This window comes from Venturia canescens, chromosome 5 (genome assembly GCF_019457755.1).
Source record: "Venturia canescens isolate UGA chromosome 5, ASM1945775v1, whole genome shotgun sequence".
NCBI classification, from domain to species: Eukaryota; Metazoa; Arthropoda; class Insecta; order Hymenoptera; family Ichneumonidae; genus Venturia; species Venturia canescens.
Genome location: NC_057425.1, coordinates 16,007,578 through 16,023,942, shown reverse-complemented (window position 1 = coordinate 16,023,942; position 16,365 = coordinate 16,007,578). Strand labels below are relative to the sequence as shown.

General features: G+C 41.0%; 2 protein-coding genes across 2 annotated transcripts; both read right to left on the bottom strand.

Moving 5' to 3' along the window:
* Positions 1–8,588: 8,588 nt before the first annotated feature.
* On the bottom strand, positions 8,589–9,971 carry LOC122410906 (sentrin-specific protease-like). Its single transcript, XM_043419373.1, has one exon. It carries the CDS (start codon positions 9,969–9,971, stop codon positions 8,589–8,591), a length of 1,383 nt encoding a protein of 460 aa, XP_043275308.1.
* Positions 9,972–14,381: 4,410 nt separating this feature from the next.
* LOC122410905 (probable cyclin-dependent serine/threonine-protein kinase DDB_G0292550) lies at positions 14,382–16,109 on the bottom strand. Its single transcript, XM_043419372.1, has one exon. It carries the CDS (start codon positions 16,107–16,109, stop codon positions 14,382–14,384), a length of 1,728 nt encoding a protein of 575 aa, XP_043275307.1.
* Positions 16,110–16,365: the final 256 nt, after the last annotated feature.

Sequence of the window (16,365 nt, the reverse complement as noted above, 5' to 3'; positions counted from 1 at the left end):
CCCGATTCAAAATACCGGCACTTTTCGACGATTACTTGTAGGTCCGTTGGTGAGGGCGATGTACGATCCCTGTAAGCCCGTTGGTGAGGGCCCAGAAAAATAACAAGCCCGTTGGTGAGGGCGGTAATGTGCGTGTGAGCCCGTTGGTGAGGGCGACAATGAATAATACGGCCCGTTGGTGAGGGCACAAGATGAGAGATTTTCTATCACTATCTCAATAATTAATTCTAATTCTATCTCAATAATTAATACTAGAAAAATAGCGATACAATAATGACTCGCCAAACAAGCTTTTTTTTGATAAAAGAGAAGAAACAAAATTATGCGAAATATTCGATTATGAACGTGAAAGAATGGTTATATTGAACTTACAGGAATTTTTCCTTGATTCTCACTCATTTTTCGATATGATCCAACTCTTTCAATAACAATTTTCTCTCGAATAGCGGGAACGAATAGCGGGAATTATTTGGGACGAACGGTCCGGTACGAGAGCGGAACGATAACTAATCGTTTTCGCACTCCCGAACAAAGGCGTATATTCCCCAACTACTCAAGGCGTGTCGCTAGCGCGCGGCCCTTTTTCGAGCCGGCGACGAGCGCGCACCAAGGCCACAACAATACCGAGACAACCACAACCAAAACAAGCGACGAATATCGAAGATTTTCGAATATTGAAACACGATATAATATTCGAAGTGACCGACAGACACAAAAGACACAATAAAACTACTTGAAATCTGACAGTTGCCATACGACGGAATTATTTTACGAACTTATGAAATTTATGCTTTGAATGAATCTAAATTGATTTAACACGAAATTACTCGGGATTTGCCAACGCAGGCCCCACGTTGGGCGCCAAAATTTGTAACGACTTTTCCCGTGAGTCGCCCAAACGCCTCAATCTCGAGAATCCCTGGGCGCCAGTTCGATAATTATTCGAACAAATTTTTAAATGAAATTCCTCGAGAAAGAGATTTTAGGGTTTTCCCGGTCGTAGCTGTAGGAACAACGAGGTGGTAGACGGGCGAGGTCAAAACGCAGACAAAAGTAATTCACACGTAAGATACAATATTCCGGAATCACAAGATGATTTATTAAATATAAAACAACTGATTAGAAAACAAAGGAAGAAAAATAATTTAACAGTAGTAGTTTAGTAATTTTCAAGATAAACAATTTCCGGAAAATGTTCGATTTACAATAAATTGCATTGATGGTCGCAATTGCATTGATGGCCGATAAATGGTAACAAAGGTGTTAATCAGGGAAACAATTTCTGTCAGATTTCTTAAGCTACGGACTTCGCGGAACAAGAAAGACGAATTCCTCTCGGCAATTCTCGAAATAAACAACGCGAAAACGGTAGCTCTTATACCGCGCAAGACGATTACACAACTTTTCTCAAAAGCCAACGTTACCCCGAAACAATATCGCTCTCGAAATCGAAACGTTAAATAATTCACAATATTTTCCGAGCGCTCTTTTCGGTAAAAAAAATCACAAAATGAAACACAAAAAAAAGCGAAACGACAGCTCACCGCTACGGTTTTAGACAAGAAAAACTCCGGAAAAGACCACGGAGTTCTCCCCAATATTCCGATGATGTCGAATTCTTGACGGGTTGGCGACGGCTCGAAACAATACGCCAGGTCACGTAGTGTTCTAGAAAACCAAGTCCACCCCTCAACAACGGGGCCGCGTTCTTATACTTTCGGGTCCTAGCCCCCCACCCTTCGCCTACTCGCGGGATCTAGATTATTCTCGAAGGCTTTGATTTTATTTCGATTCGCTTAATTTTGAATTTCGGTTAAACGATCGATGACGGACGATGACCTTTGACAGCCGAGATGTTCCGATGATTCTCGACGCTTGTTGACGCGTCGCGAGGTGAGACAGCACCAGGTGAAGGCTTCGAGCTAGCGACCCTTGCTCGAAAGTTCGACGTACGACGATGACAATATTGACGACCTTGACGACTAGCCTATGCCTTCCCTTGCGGTAATTTCAACGATGTTTCGACTCATCTGCTATCCATTCCGTCTCGTTCGCTGTCGCTCGCTCAATGTGAAATAAAATATTCAAAATAAATTAATAAAACGAAGTAACGCTCGCATTTGACTCGGAAACATTTATCTCGAGAGGAATTATCCGTCGTTGCCCGACGTTTCCTCTCTCACCGTGTCAATCAATTTCTCGATCAATTTTAACACGTTACAACACCCCCCTCCCGCCGAAAAAGGACGACCCGGCCGATTAAGACCGACGTCTCGCTTTCCAAAGATTTTCCAAAGTGAGTTGATGGATGTTAGATAAATTATTGTTTTGAGGCACGCTCACTCTCGAGAAAATGGTTTCTTATGTCAATTCAGAACTGGTTGAACCACGAGACAAAATTTTCAATTACCGAGAATCATTCAAATTCCTTCACCAATCCAAAAACGTGCTGAAATAAATAAAACAAGATAGGACGAAACAAAAACAACCCAACACATGTATCCGGGAATCCTTTTTTTTTCTTTTATTTCGTAAATAAATGTCACATGTCTATTTTTGATTGTCAGCTCGCGCGAAATACCAGGAGGCACATTTTCGACAGGTTTTAAGGGTGACGTTGAGTTGACCGCAACCGAAACAAAATCCCCCCTTCCGCAAGGCTTTTTCACACTTTGCGTATTTATGCCCGAGTTCCCCACAATTCCAACAACCCAACCAAGGAGTTGGTTTGGGCCTTTGGAGCGGTTCTAATTTCAATTTTTTTTTATTATTCCTAATTCGTTATCGGATACTTCATCCGGGATCTCTTCCTCTCCTTCCTTTCTCTCGGTACCGGAACACCCTATTGGCCGGTTCTTGAAAAGTGGTATAGCACCCCTCCCGATGGGTATCATATCATCGAAAAGTTGCCTAGGAGAGCTCGCCAATGCGAACATCTTTCCCCATTCCCCGTGTTTTCGGGTTCGATCTCGTGACCGCATGGCAAGACGGTAAGCCAAAGATCGGGACGTCTCCATCCCGAAACCTTGGGACAACAGATCGAGTTGTCTCCTAGACCATTCGGACACCAGGTCCCAGTCATCTTCCGACCACGGAATTGGAGGTGGGAATTGACCTTCTCGCTGTTAATGGGTCAATTAATTTAGTTATCTAATGGAGCTAGTTAAGACTTTAAATCTTCTATTGATACTTTAACAATTCTCCCCCCTCTCTCATCCTGTACCTCATAGACCACGGGAGAAAGAACTTTAACAATTCGAAAAGGACCGGAATATTTCGTAGCAAGTTTCGCCGCAACGTTTTGTGCGGCTGACGATAGAATTCGTTGCTTTCGTAGCACCAAGTCTCCGACTTGAAATTTTCGATCGCGTCGATGACGATTATATTGTTCGGCTTGGCGTTGATAAGCTTCCTCGAGATCATGCGTTACTCTCACTCTCAAATCATTCAAATCACGCATCCTTTGTGACCAGTTTTCATACGGTAATGGTTCGATTTCGGTAGCGTTTTCGTCGCGACGACGGTAGAAATTATGCAATTTTGGTTCGCGACCGTAATTCAAAAATGCAGGTGTATTTCGGATAGATGTGTGATAGGCGGCATTAAACGCGTAACGGAATTCCGATAAATGCAAGTCCCGGTCTCGATGATCATTTTCCAGAAACGCCACGATCATTGTCTTTAATACGCGATTTACTCTTTCGACCGGGTTCGCTTACGGATGGTACGGGGGAGTGGTGGTATGATAAACTCCACGTTCGGCAATTATCGCTTTCAGATGGTTATTATTAAATTCGGTACCATTGTCCGTCAATACGACTTGAGGAGTATCCCACCGCGAAAATACAAGTTCTTCTAACGCTTCACCGATTTTCTTCCCGTTCGCTCTTTTTAACGGACAAACCTCAATCCACTTCGTAAATAAATCCTGAATCACGAGGACGTAAACGTTACCGGAACGACTAGGCGGAAACGGTCCCATAATATCCATGGCCACGACAGTCCATGGAGCTTCCACTACACGACGACCCATGAGACCGAGGGGTGGTAATTGCTCCACCTTGGTGCGTTGACACACTCCGCAATGTTTCACATAACGAGAAACTTCCCGAAACATTCGCGGCCAGAAATATGATTGAAAAATCCGCTCATACGTTCTCTGAACACCAAGGTGACCCGCCTGAACTTCGTCATGACACTCACGCAATACCTCTCGACGTGCGCGGCGCGGCACCACCAATTTCCAATCGGAATCGTCTCCTTCGGCCACTACGCGACGCGCTACTCGCCGACAAATATAAAGTCGACCTTGTCGAACTTTATAAGTCGGAAAACGACTCGGTTTCGCTAATACTTCCCGCAATCTTCGATAATACCACGGATCAAGAGACTCGGTAGAGTCTCGGGACAAGTACATATTGACAGCCCTGTCGTCTGCTGGCCCGAGGCTCTCGCCGAAACTATACTTTCTCTGAATAAAACGATTCGCGGTGGTGGGGGTAAAATTGGCATGTGATTTTCTTTAATTGCGAAGCCTATGAGTTATGTACGACTTTGAAAATTGAACTTTCAGCTAATTGAGAAATTCTCTATCGAATGAGCCCAAAATCAGCATTATTGGTGGCGTAATTGCTGAGAAAAAACTTTGCACGGGCTCAAGATTATGCAAAAGTTACCAACACATTTAAAAATTTATGTGTCTGTATTGTAACGAAACGCTCTTGCCGACCTGGCCTGAACGCCGCCACGCGTCGGTTCGAGCAACCTAAGTAATAAGGAGCAGGTATGAAGGAAAACGCGGAAACCAAGAATTTTGTGGAAATAATAAAATAATCGATTTTATTCAATTTAGATCGATATTTAACAAAAATAAAGAAGATTTGGCACTTTGGCTCGCGGAAAATAAAATTTGTATTTTGATTTTAATATTGTCTTGCTTTGTTTAATCGGATCTGGCGAGAAAAAGACCCGAAAGACCCGAAAACGTTGCAAATTCTCTGTCTGAGATAATTTTTAATTTCTCAATTTTCGGAATTTAATTGTACAAAATTAACAAACAAACAAAAAAAAAACTTGTTTTTATTCTAATTAACGCTTTTGTCTTGGATTTTCGACACGCCTTAACCCTAAAAATTCGCTATAAATGCAAAGTGTAATTTTCCTGATGTCCTGTTACGTTAGCTCTAAGAATAAGTGAATCCAAGAATATTGCTCGCTTTTACAATTTTGAATTTCTTTTTACTCGATATAAAATTAATTTTCAACTATCGTTTCTTGGATTCTTTTCTAAATGGGTCTAGATCTCCCTACCAGGATCACCTCGGACAATGTTTTTCAAACGTGAATTTAATTTTTGATAATAAGATGAATTTTTAATTCTCCTCAACAATACGAAAGAAATATAACGTTAAAAGGTAGGATGCAAACCACGGGCTATGGGATAGAAACGTCACCGAATCCCTCCGAGAGTCCGTGCATTTACAGGGTAGAGGTAACCCTCTGTCCACGTGTTATGGGATCGAGACGTCACCGAGTCGATCCGAGAACTCCGTGCAACGGAAAGCCGGAAATTTTTTAGAGGTTAGGTGTGGACCCTGGATTATGGGATCGAGACGTCGCCGAGTCGCTCCGAGAATCCAGGCATCCAAGGAAATAGGCAATTCACCGTTCACGGGCTATGGGATCGAGACGTCGCCGAGTCGATCCGAGAGTCCGCGCTACGGGAACCCCAAAGATTTTGAGGATAGGTGTAGTATCGCTGAGGCTGATGTACTGAGAGAGGTCCGAGTTGATTCTTTAGCCAGGGAGAACTGTCTGCCGAATGAGTCGCGCAGCGCTTCTTATACCCCGTTCCCCACCATAAAATTCTCGAGCGCCGAGAATCTCAGTTTTCGACCGGTTCTGCGCATCAACTTGTTACGTCCTCTCCGATTGGCCCGTTGCCATGATTCGCGATCTCCCGTTGGTCGAGCGGGCTAGCATACGATGCGCAGACTACCGCTTTTTATGATTTACAGCTTATTCCGATGTTAAACAATAAAAACTTGAATTTGATCAATTATTACTCAATTTCTTCTTTAATTTGGCATTGTTATTTGTTTTAATATGATTCGTAAAATTATAATCGCTAAAAGTCACGTACGCGTCCTATAGCCCATCGACGCTCTCCCCGCGCATGCGTCGTAGTCGCTTTTTACATTTTTCATTGTGATCAGTTTTTATGTTATTAATTTGACTTGTGATCATTTTTCTTCAATTCGTGTTATTTTTCTGAAAATTTTGATCGTAATTACGTGCTCGGGCGACTTAAAATAATAAAAATCAAAAAGAATTAATCTCGATAAAATATAGCGCGGCGAAGTTCAGAGCGGCGCCGGTAGCCCCGCTCGGGCTCATGCCTACCGGCCCAAGATGGCCGCCACCTGTCAATAACGACGAGCGTGGTCGCCGCGATGTTTTGTCCGCGATCTTACAATCGCGAAGTTTCGTTAATTTCGACGGGCTCGGGCCGTCGCGCGAGTGTTTCGTCACAAATGCCCCCCAGAACAAAAAAATCTAAGAATTAGAGATTTTTTGTTCTCCAATCTTAGTTTAATAAGATAACAATTTAAAATGCTTAAAAATTTGAATATTCGGAAATCGGAAATGGAGTTTTTGAAAGGGAAAGATGACGCGTTGATCCTGGGGATGAATGGATTTGATGATCTTGATATTCTCGATGTTCTCGATGTTCTCGACGTTTTTCGATGTTCTCGACGTTTTTCACTAATTTGGAGGATCGCCGAGGACACGTTCTCGTCGATAGGCATACCAGTTACCAGCTGCTTTTTCTTCCTCTATCAGGTCCTGCATCTCCTCTGGAGAGATCATCCCGATGTCATCGTTTAAACAACACTCGTATGTCCCTTCTCTTGCAAACTCTTCAAGAACGAGTCGATCTCCCAAGTTATCGTTGTGCGGCAGTGTGAATAACCGAACCTCATGTGCCTCCTTGGTAGGGTGTTCAGAAACAATCTTGATCTTGACTCTTTTTTCTTCCAAGGCCCGTTGGTAGTAGAGGCACACAGTTTCCTCCCATCGTTCTCCCAAAAATGGTTTAATTCCCGATAGGTAACCTCTCGATGAAAAGGGTGGAGCCACAAGGAACGCATGCGGAAGGGCACTCAAATCAAAAACTGGATGCATAAGCGTTGTTCCTCGATCGATGAATCTCAATGTGGCTTCACTGTCCTCGTATCCCATCAATTCCACGCGATGGGCTACACTGCCGATTTCCAAAGCGTAGTGATTACCAATCTGATAACCTGGCCTTTGCATATGCCCCATTCGGTTGACGTGCGCCCCAAGCTCGTATTCGAAGTCGCACAGCTCCCAATATTTCGTTTTGGTTGTAAATGTGAAGTTCGTTGGATTTTTGAAATCCAAGATGATGCACTCCATGGTCCCTTCCCACGTACCAGGCCACGGAGAAGGCGTTGGTACTCCAGGAATGTTGTGGATCCTCATTTTGAAAGATATTTCGATGTTGCTCAGGATGAACTAGCTGATTTCTCTATGTTGAAACTTTCTTGTTGCCGATGTCGTTGTTGACGATCAGGTAGACTTGCCGATGTTGCTAGTAGCTGGACCGGAGCTGGAATGACGCTCCGGAGTCCGCTGCTCCGACTCTTATACCCAACTTCAATCCCCACTCTTTTCACACTCCCCACTCTTTTCATTTTCAGTCCATATTACCCCCTCTTCACTTTTACAGTCTCTTATTCGTCCATATTACCCCCACTTCACTTTTACAGTCTCTTATTCGTCCATATTACCCCCACTTCACTGCTTAGTCCTTATTCACTCTTCTGTCCATCATTTTTCATCCCCACTTCCATTTCTCTTCCCTTATTTCCCTTTCCGATTCGTTTTTCCTTATTTTTCAGTGTTACAGGTAAGTACTTAATTTCTAACATTTCTAATTTTTATAATTATTTCTAATCTTTTTCTTTTCTTTTCAGGACATTGGATCTAGACGAGTAAGTATTCGCCTTTATTCCCAAATTCAACAAATTTTTCTCTTTTTTCTTTTGCAGGCTAGCGCGTTCCAGGACATCGGTTTTTCATCAGGTAAGTAAGGTAATTTATTCTATTTTCTAATTAAACCTTTTTTTTTTTTTTTTTTTTTATATTTCTATTTTTCAGGTTCAAGATTTCCAGGACATCGCTTCTCTACGGTAAGTAATTTTCGCGTTTTCTAATTTTGTATTCAATATTATTTCAATTTTATTTTTCTTTTTCAGGTGCAGAGATCCAGGTAAGTATTTTTCATGTTTTTCAGGTGCAGAGAATCCAAAGGACAACGATAGGATGCTTATTTTCAGGTTAACGAATAAAAAACACCGGAGACTTTAGAGGAAAATAGAATAACGTCTTTTATTGCGTTTCGACTGATTTTGACGTTTTAAACAAAATAAAATAATAAAACATAACAAAAATAAGGATATTTGAGATCCTGTATCACAAACAACTAAAAAATAAATAAAAAAAATATAGAGGATTTATAATCCTTGTAATTTTGCATTTATGCAATATTAAAGGAGCTAAGATTATATTTCAATATTTCCTGCCTGCAATTCTCGCATCATTCTCTGTCTCACTTGAGGCATATCGTTCTGGGTGAAATCCATTTCTCCTCCGAAGATTTCGTTTCGGGCGTACATGCAAACGAATACTCCACAATCGTACCCGTTTGTTTGGCGAGGGATGTCTTGTTTCGTTGCCAGATGCCATTCTTCCTTGATTATCGGCTTCTCTTCTTTTTGCCCTGCTTCCTTGATTAAATATTGGAGAAGAGTCTCCAAATATCTGGGATTTTTTCCTTTAAAACTATCATAATAAATGATGGTTTTATTTTCGAAATTGATGATGGCGAGGCACCAATGGTTTCCCAAATGCACGGGAACAAGCACCTTGTCATATTTGAAGATGTTAATCTTCTTCGTCCATCTTCTCACTGCCTCATAGCCATTCAGATGCAGTCTTGGGAAGAAAAATGAACTCATCGCGTATACCCGTTGTCCGAAAGTTCTCTCCTTGCTGATCAAATCAAAATATGAATTGATGATCTCGTCGTTCAGCCATCTTGTCCCTTCCAACGTTTGCAGATCTTCCTCTTTTACTTTTCTTGTGCTTTGTTGTCCATTGTTATCGTTTTTCTTTCCCTTCTTTTCGTTGTTGATTTCGTTGTCATTGTCTTCTTCGTCTCCCTTTTTTATTTTCTTTACTTGCTTTTCCCCGTCATTGCTTGTCCTTTTCCTCTTGTTTTCGTTGTTGTCATTCTTGTTTTCTATGTTCTCCTTGTCTTTTCTTTCTGCCTCCTCCTTTATCCTCTTTGTTTCTTGTTGTCCATTGTTTTCGTTTCTTTTTCTCTTCTTCTCGTTCACATCCTTGTTGTTAACTTTTTCTCCTGTGTTTTCTTTGTCTTTTTTCTTTGTCTCCTCCTTCTTTTTTTCGTTGTCGTTGTTCTTGTCGTTCTCCTTGTCGTCCTCAATCCATACAAACTCTCCTGGTCCCCATTTCTTCCATTCTTCCCCCTTGTCTTCAACTTCCCTTATGGGTGAAAGGATGGCCGGCACTTTAAATGCCTCCCTCACTTCGATCAAATCCCACTGGCGTTGGATGTATCGAAGGAGTAGGTCCCGATTCGACCTCCGTGATTCTTCCACCTCAATCACGTGGAGCATCCATTCCGTCTGCATCCCCTTTTCCTTTGTTGAAGACGCGGTTTGCGTCTTCACATCCCTCGTCTTTTTATTCGACGCAATTGGGCAAAACACCGCAATAATGGCGACGTCTTCCTCATCCTTCCTTCCCTTTATCTCCCTCACTATCTCCACCTCCTTATCCTCTTTCACCCATTCTCCCTTTCCTCCGTCTGTTTGTTGGGCGAAGCTCTTTCGCCCAACTTCAGTCTGTGTGCTTGCGTCCATCTTGTTCCTATATCCGTCCAGAAAATTCTCCCGCTCATTTTTCCTATCTTTGATTCTCCTATTATCTACTTACTTTTTCGTCATTCCTCATGCTTAGTACGCCTAAATCTGTAATTTTTACCTTTTTCTCGCCTAAAAATTCCAAAGTCCCTCTGAATTCTCGTACTTTTTGATTTTCGCTCGAGAAACCACGTCCGTCTCGTTCGAGTGTCCGTTGTCGAATGACGACTTGACATGGCGGCCGGACCTCGCTAACGCTCGTGAGTTCGGCTGCTAACAGCGCCACTCGCCGATCGTGGATACTTCGGGAACTAATGCCTAAAACTTCGTTCTCATGAACTTCCGGTCGTGCCGAAAGCATGACGCAATCGCAAACTTCTCAAATTGTTTTTCGGTTGTTTAAATGAATCTTATTGTTAATTAACTTGAACAGTCGAGTAATTATGGCTCTCTAATGCAATATTTACCCTTTTTTGTAATGTCTTTGAAATTTCTAATAAAAATGAGTTTTGTCATTGTTTATTGCTCTTATTGCTAACAAAATGCCTCAGTATTGTGATTCTTTCTTTTCCTTCCATTATTATTAAATTTTCTCGAGTTTTTATGCGTTTTTCTGATTTTTAAATAGTCCCGTAGAAGAAATACGGATGGAGGGTGCGTAACGGTTTTGTACGACGCTTGACGTGAAATTTTGAAATTTTTATTGTAATTTGGCAATTTTTTGCATTGGAATCGTTTGGAAATGATATGAAAAGATTTGTTACATAGTTAATTTAAATACATCCCGGTAATTTCACTCGGAATCAGCAAATTTCATCAATTTTTGTATTTCTTGAGATTCGCGGCATGGTACATCCCTCTTTCTACTTCGGTCTCCGGATTTTCAAGAATAAATGTTGCAGCAGCTATCTGTTTTTTAATTCTGTATGGTCCCTCGTAAATTGAAAAGAATTTCGCCATTTTTTTATTAACTGGATCGCTTACATTACACGCTTTTGCCAGAACTAGGTCGCCCTCATTGAAATTAATTAATTTATGCTTCTGATCAAATTTTTGAGCTCTTTCCCTGCCTTTTCTCACTATTCTATCCCTGGCCAGCATTAATTTAGCTTCAATCCCTTCTTCCTCATCTAATCGTTCGTCTTTTTCTATCTGTATCCAGTTTCTCCAAATTCTCTGTGGTTTTATATTTCTCTGGATTTCAATGGGTGTCAACTCGGTTGTTTCGTGATGCGTTTCATTCATACAATCTTCTATTACTCGAACCCATTTTAGCCAATCTGTGTGCTTATCAGTCAAAAATGTTCTGAAAAATCTCCCTATCTCTCTATTAACTCTTTCTACTATATTTCCCTGAGGATGACGAATAGAAGAAAAAACTGGCTGAATCCCCTCACTGGCTAATTTCCCTAACCATAATCGTGAAGTGAATTGTGTGCCATGGTCAAATTGCAATTTCCTTGGTTTGCCGAATTCCGGAATGTAGTGGTTAAAAATTTTATTGATTGTTGCCGGCGCTGTCGCCGCTTTGAGAGGGTACAAAACTACAAATTTAGAGAAAGCATCTATTGTTACGAGAATGTGTTTCATTCCACCTTTCGTAACTGGTAAGGGACCGAAAAAATCGATCGACACAATATCTCCCGGTCCCTCCGGAATGATATTTTGCTGTGCCGCATAAGAATGCTGGTTAGGAACTTTATTTCTTTGACAAGAATCGCACGAACCAAGAATTTGTCTAATTACGCGGTATAATCTCGGGTAAGTGAAATCTTCTTTTATTATTTTCCAAACTTTTTTCGCGCCTACATGACCGTACATTTTGTGTGTTTCAGATACGAGAAGATGAAGGATCTCTCGTGGCAAAACAATTCCAGGACTCGAAATTTACTTTTTTCAATAAAATGTTATTTTTTATTCGATATTTTTCGTCTTGTTCATTTTGTATCCTCTCCCTAATTTCCCTGATCTTATCTTCTCTTTCTTGCCAAAGTCCTACCTGTCTGATCATTTGTTCTAACTCCTGCGAAGGTTTTATTGCCAACATTGTACTAATGACCAATTCTTTTCCTTTCCGCCCCCCAGCATCTGGTGGATTTAATCGACTCAAGACATCCGCTACTACATTTCTATTTCCCGGACAAAACTCGAATTCTATGTCGTAGTCTTGAATGGCGAGAATCCATCTCGTTAATCTCTCGTTTAATAATTGACAATTTTTTAAGAAAGTGATGGCTCGATGATCAGTAATCACTTTAATTTTTGCTCCGAGCAAATAAGTTCTGAATTTTTTTAAAGACCAGATAATCGCGAGCAATTCCTTTTCTGTTGTTGTATAAGCTAATTCGGGACCCTTAAGCGTACGGCTCGCAAACATTATTACCCTTAAATCGTTATTTCCGTCTTTTTGAGCCAGGGTGCCCCCCAAAGCATAGCTACTTGCATCGGTTTGCAAAATAAATTCTTTTTTTGGATCTGGATGCGTTAAAAGAACGTTATCAACAAATAAATCTTTAATTCTCTGGAAAGCGATCTTTTCTTCTTCCCCCCATCGCCATATTGTTTCCTTTTTTAGCAATTTCAAAAGTGGAATAGTTTCCTCGGCATGTTTTTTCGTGAATTTAGTATAGTAATTAATTAACCCCAAGAAACCCCTTAACTGCTTTAAGTTTCTGGGTGGCGGAAAATCATGAATTGCTTGTATTTTCTCTGGTTGTGGCTTTATTCCCCTAGTCGTTAAGATGTGTCCTAAGAATTCTACTTCTTGCCTGAAAAATTTTGCTTTATTCAATTTTATTGTCATCCCGTGTTGCTGTAATCTCTCTAAAAGCTCATCTAAATGTGCCATGTGTTCATCGAAATTTGATGAAATACACAACAAATCGTCGACAAAATTTATGACGTGATCCCCCAGACCGTAAAGAATTATATCAAGAGCTCGCAATAACGCGGCCGTACTTGTTTTGAGCCCAAATGGCGTTACTTTGAATTCGTAGACTTTTCCCCTGTATCTGAATGCTGTGTACTTCATCGAATCTGGATGGAGTGGGATCTGCCAAAAACTATTTGTTAAATCGAGGGTTGTCATTACTTTTGCCGAATGGCATTTCTGAAAAATTTCTTCCATGTTTGGAACTGATTCGTGGTCATTAGCCATCACCTGATTTAATTTTCGCGCGTCTAAACAAAGTCTGACTGTACCATCTTTCTTTATAACCGGAATTATGGGATTTATCCACGGACTGTTTGATCTTTGAATTATTCCGTAATCTAACAATTTCTCTATCTCCCTGTCTACTTTTTCCCTATGCATTAAAGGTACCTCATAAGCGTGTGCAACGATTGGCGTATCCGTCGTAATGTCTAATCGATGTTCGTAAACCGAAATTCTTCCTGTGGTCTTACGAAAAACTTCCTTCCTATTCCATATTATTTGTTTGTGAATTTCTTTTTTCCTTCCCGAGAGTTCAGTCTGTCCTACTATTTCATCTATTTCTTCATAAGTTATTTCCTCACTGTTTTTATCGTCAAAAATCAAATTTTGTATTGGCTCAAAAATTTCTTCAATATTTTCTTTTTCATCACCTCTTCCTTGCTCTGGCTCAAAAATGTTTTCTTCACTCTGGTAAAATGCCTCCATGAATTCATTATCCTCTACATCTTCAATTTCATTCAAATTCTTCAAAAATTCCCCATTAACTTTATCTTCAATGTCCTCAAATTCCTCTTTTTCAAAATTTATTTCAACTTCTTCTTCAAAAACTCCAACAATTTTTCCTTTTTCAATTGACCCCTTTGTGGGCACTACATCCATAACTTCGTTATACTTAACTCGTAAAGACATCTCCTCCAAATTAATCAAACTTTTGAGCGGTTGCAAGGAATCAATACCGAGCAAAACGTCTCTAATCAAACCAGGAATTATTAAAAATTTAACGTACGTTTTTACCTTCCCAATCTCTGTTCTCGCCATTATTTGATTTTTGACTTTTGTCATTTTTCCCTTTATCGCTCCTTTTACCGTCACTCCCGTGACAGGTAAAAGTGGACAATTTTTCAAAATCTCTTTGTTCTCTAAATAAAATTCCTCTGAAATTGTAGTAACTCTCGACCCTGAATCAACTAACGCAGTCACTGTAATACCCTCAATCTTAGCATAGATTTCTGGACATTCTATTATAGGCACCGCTTCTCCATTTATTTCCTCTTCCATTAAAAATTCTCTTGTATCCGTAAAAATCGTGTTGATGGCCACTTTAATTTCCTCTGTTTTGTTTGTTTCGCTTCTTTGTTGGAGGTCCTCCGATAAACCATCCTGCGAATTGTCTTTCTTTTCTTCTTCCACCGTTGTACCTCGTTCGTTTCCTTTTCCTTTTATTTGATCATTTTTTTCGAGCACGGGTACAACGTTTATTCGTTTCCCGCTTGAGAAGTCGATGGCTGTGGTTCTTGATGAACCTCTATTGCTTGAATTTGTTGTTCTGGAGGATTATTCTGCTGGTGATTATTCGAGTTATTTGGCGGTCTGTATCCTCCATTGTTTTGTTGAGGTCTCGAATTTTGATTCTGATTTGGGCGATTATAACCATTTTGTTGATTGTAGTTTCCGTTATAGCGATTTTGTTGAGGATATCCGTTGTTTTGCCGCTGGTTGTAATTCTGTTGATAATGACCGTTATTGGGCCGATTATAATTCTGCTGGTAATTTCGATTCTGTTGATTGTTCCAGCTGTTGTTGTTGTATCCCCCATTCGGTCGATTATTTTGATTCCAATTCGGGTTGCCACGGTTGGAATTATTTTGATAACCTCCTTGGTTATTCCAATTATTTTGCTGCGGCATACGGAACGGTCTCTGCTCGTTTTTATTTTGATTTTGATTTGGGGAAGATTGAGCGGCTTCCTTCTCCTTTTTCGAATTAATCGGTCCGTGCCGATCCATTTTCCCCAGGAATTCAATTAATTGTTCTAGAGTTTTGAATCCTCGGCTGATTATTGTTGCTTGGATTTCGTCCGTATAGTGTTGCGAGAGTGACGCAATTATATCCTCATCACTGGGAGGAGGAATGAGATCCTTAGCGGCTCCGAAGATGTGGATCGTGTACTCCACCTTGGATATTTTATTGTCCTTATCCGAGTAGTGTCCAAACTCGAGGTCCTTTCTCACTTTTCTCTGCACATCCATACTCCAGAATCGCTCCACGAATTTCTTCTCCACTTCATCAAAATCTTCAACGCGGTCCTCGATGAGTACCCACCATTCCTTGGCTGCCTTCTCGAGGCATTGCCCCAGCAAATATTTCATCTCCGTAACGGTCGGATTGGTGACTTCACAGTACCTCCGAAATTCTTTGATGAATTTCATTGGTCTCTTTTTTTCTGATCCATCGTACGTGGGTGGTTTAATTTTAATTTTATTCGGATGCATGTCCATCGGCAGCATCGTCCGAATCCGTTCTCTTCTTTCTTCTTCCAGTTCCTCTTCAGATTCGTCGTCAGAAACTTCTTTGTCCGGTTTCTGAACAATCCGCGTACTTTCCGTGTTTGGACTCTCAATTTTGTCCTTCCGCTCAAGGTTTTCGACCCTCTTTTTGATCGCGTTCACATCCAGTTGCATTTGTGCCACACTCACCTCGGTTACAGCACTTTTAGACTCGTTGTCTTGGACGATTTTTGTCAAGCCCGTGACATGTCGTTTAATTGGTTCATATATTTGGTGCACCTCACTAGCGATCGTGGCTTGCATTGTCTTGAATTTCTCTGTGAATTCAGACCTCAAATCAATGTTTGCCTGATTGTTTCGGGCGATCTCGTTTGCCATGCTCTGCACTTGAGTCTTCATCTCTTTCATTGCATCTATTAAACTCATTAACAATTCGTGATTTAATTCGCCAAATTCTATTTTTCCCCTATTTGATCCGGGAGTGCCAAATTCCTCTAATTTAATATCCCCGGGATTTTCGTCAATTTTCTCCAACTGTAACCCAAAATTACCCCGAGATTCGTTAAAAATATCCCCCGCTCCTGGAGGAGGAATCGAGGTAGTTAAATCGACATTTCGAACACCTGCACCATCGTCCTCGGGATTCTGAAACCCGGAATCTCTCGCTGTTTCGTTTCTCTCGGTCTTTTCCGCCATTTTTGTACAACCAATGATTTTCAGTTAAGCAAAACTTCCACGTCCCCCTGCGATACCTGCCCCACGTTGGGCGCCAGTTGTAACGAAACGCTCTTGCCGACCTGGCCTGAACGCCGCCACGCGTCGGTTCGAGCAACCTAAGTAATAAGGAGCAGGTATGAAGGAAAACGCGGAAACCAAGAATTTTGTGGAAATAATAAAATAATCGATTTTATTCAATTTAGATCGATATTTAACAAAAATAAAGAAGATTTGG

Coding starts and splice junctions, on each gene's coding strand:
- LOC122410906 (XM_043419373.1), bottom strand. CDS start 9,971: ATGGACGCAAGCACACAGACTGAAGTTGGGCGAAAGAGCTTCGCCCAA.
- LOC122410905 (XM_043419372.1), bottom strand. CDS start 16,109: ATGGCGGAAAAGACCGAGAGAAACGAAACAGCGAGAGATTCCGGGTTT.